This window comes from Fukomys damarensis, unplaced genomic scaffold (assembly GCF_012274545.1).
Source record: "Fukomys damarensis isolate Sample0158 unplaced genomic scaffold, DMR_v1.0_HiC HiC_scaffold_39, whole genome shotgun sequence".
NCBI classification, from domain to species: Eukaryota; Metazoa; Chordata; class Mammalia; order Rodentia; family Bathyergidae; genus Fukomys; species Fukomys damarensis.
In genome coordinates, this window is record NW_022900951.1 from 722,105 (window position 1) to 724,233 (window position 2,129).

Sequence of the window (2,129 nt, forward strand, 5' to 3'; positions counted from 1 at the left end):
CTTCTATCTTCTGCCTCCTCCCCGGTCCTCCGTGCTGTGCTGTGTAGGACCCACAGCGCCGTCTCTGGTCTCCCGCCCTGATGTTCGGTCCCCTGGGGAGCGTCAGGGCCGCCCTCTCCGTCTCCTTCCTGAGCTGTGGTGTCTCCCGTCGGTCTGTTTCTACAGAAGCCGTTATGAGAAGGTCCACGGACGGCACCACAGGGCTCCTCCTCCGTTTCCTTGTGCCCACCTGCACAGCGGGGTTGGGGTGGCCATGCCCAGCACGGCGCTGACCCCGCCTGGCCCCCGCCTGGCCCCCGCCTCCTTCTCCGTGAGCCCCGGCTCCCGGGATTCTATCCAGAGTCAAGTTCACGGCACGTGGGTAACAAAGAACTCCTGTTCCCTGCTCTCTGTCTGTCCGCAGCTGTCTACGGAAACACAGAGCTGTCCGGCGCCTACCTCACCAGCCTCAGCCCGACGTCCCAGGTGCACATGCTGCTGTACCTGGCCAGGACCACCTACCGCTGCTGGGGGCACCTGGCTGAGGCCGTGAGGTGCGCTCCGTGCCCCGGGGACCAAGGACCGGGGCGGGCGGCTCGCTTGTGGAGCAGAACTGGGGACTGGAGACCCAATCGGCGACTCCTGTGGGTGTGGACGGTCACATCCACCCGGTCTCCGGGCTGGGCTCCCTCGCCCGGGGAAGATCCGCGGATGGCTCTCGTCTGCGGGGACTGCCTCAGAGCAGGGCTACTGACACACCGGCTCCCGACGGTGTTGCGTCTACCTCGGGTTATGGGTGCCGTGGGCACCGGGGGCCGCAGATTCTCTGTGGGGCTGTGCCGTGCGTGGCAAAGCAGGAAAACAGCCTCTCTGGGCTCCACCTCCAGGGTCGGAAACCACTGAGAGGGAGGGGGAGAGGAGGGAGAGGAAGCGGGGGGGGGCGGGGGAGGAAATGGAAAGTCGATTGATGGGTAGTTAATTGATCAATGGACACGAGACATTACAGGACCGGAGACTAAACCCAGGGTCTTCACAGGGAGCTGCGACTCCAGCTCTTTGTTTGGTTTTTATTTTGAGATGGCGTCTCGCTAAGTTGCTAAGTTGCCCAGGCTGGGTTTAAACTAGCAGCCCTCCTGCCTCAGCCTCCCGGAGAGCTGGGATGACAGGCGTGTGCGCCCACGCCTGGAGTTACGTGCCTAACTGCCTCAGTAAAAGCTTTTCCTCTGTTTCTCAGAGAAGGGAAGAATCAGTACGAGAAGGCTTTCGCTGTTCCCTCTGGTGACCTCTTCACAGCCATCTACAGGTGCGTGGAGTCCGTTAGGGCCCCAACCCCAATACCACTGTCACTTACGAGACGCCCTCGACACGTTCCAAAGAGAAGTGCAAAGCAGTCGACACGTGATTGAAAATAACCCGCCCACTCCTGTTTGCTTCGTGTGAACTCCCAGGTGGAAGCAAACCTGCCCGTTTTAGTCATTTTCTCATTGCTGAGGGACAGAGCTGACGCCCACAACTTACAGAAGGAGAGTTTTATTTTCACTCACAGTTTATAGAGGGTTCAGTTTGTGGTCCAGGGGTCTCGGGGGGCTCAGTCCGTGGTCGGCTGCTCCAAGGCAGAAACACCGTGGCAGAAGGTTTAGCTGGAGGAAAGACGCTCACATCACGGCCGAACAAGGGTTGAGGCCTCTGAAACCTTGAGCGCCGTAAACCTGTCCCCTCTTAGTTGTATGTCAGGTACTTTGTCCCATCGGCGGGGCAGAGGCGGACACGTAGATCCCGTTTAACAAATGCACAGTTCACTTACACACACGTGGGAGATCCACGTCTCCCTCGCACAGGACGACTCGCGCCCGTGCTGGGCTCGGAGCTGCCGGGTTTCACGTGACGGTCAGCAGCGTCCTTTGCACCGCAGGTCCGAGGGTGAGCGGTTGCTGTTCATGCGAGGGCTCCAGGAGGTGTGGAGCGTCAGCGGGAGCCGTGTGCTGGCCGCCTTCGACCTGTCCCGGTTCCCACACATCTGTGACCTCGGGGGTGAGCATCGCCCCGGACGTCGGCTGGCGCTGACCCGTCCTATGTCCCCGGGACGGACGGAGCGCGGCCGACCGTGTATTGTGCTGGACGCTTCGACGTCTGGTCCACGCGGCCCGGCC

The 2,129-nt window shown here is 61.3% G+C and overlaps 1 protein-coding gene across 1 annotated transcript in view; it reads left to right on the forward strand.

The window, feature by feature from the left end:
- Positions 1-2,129, forward strand: part of Asmt (acetylserotonin O-methyltransferase) — a 12,171-nt gene that overhangs the window by 7,037 nt on the left and 3,005 nt on the right. The window contains exons 5-7 of the mRNA XM_033760234.1: positions 404-533; positions 1,214-1,282; positions 1,892-2,010. Of these exons, the coding sequence (XP_033616125.1) occupies positions 404-533; positions 1,214-1,282; positions 1,892-2,010 (318 nt within the window). The remainder of the gene's footprint in view (positions 1-403; positions 534-1,213; positions 1,283-1,891; positions 2,011-2,129) is intronic.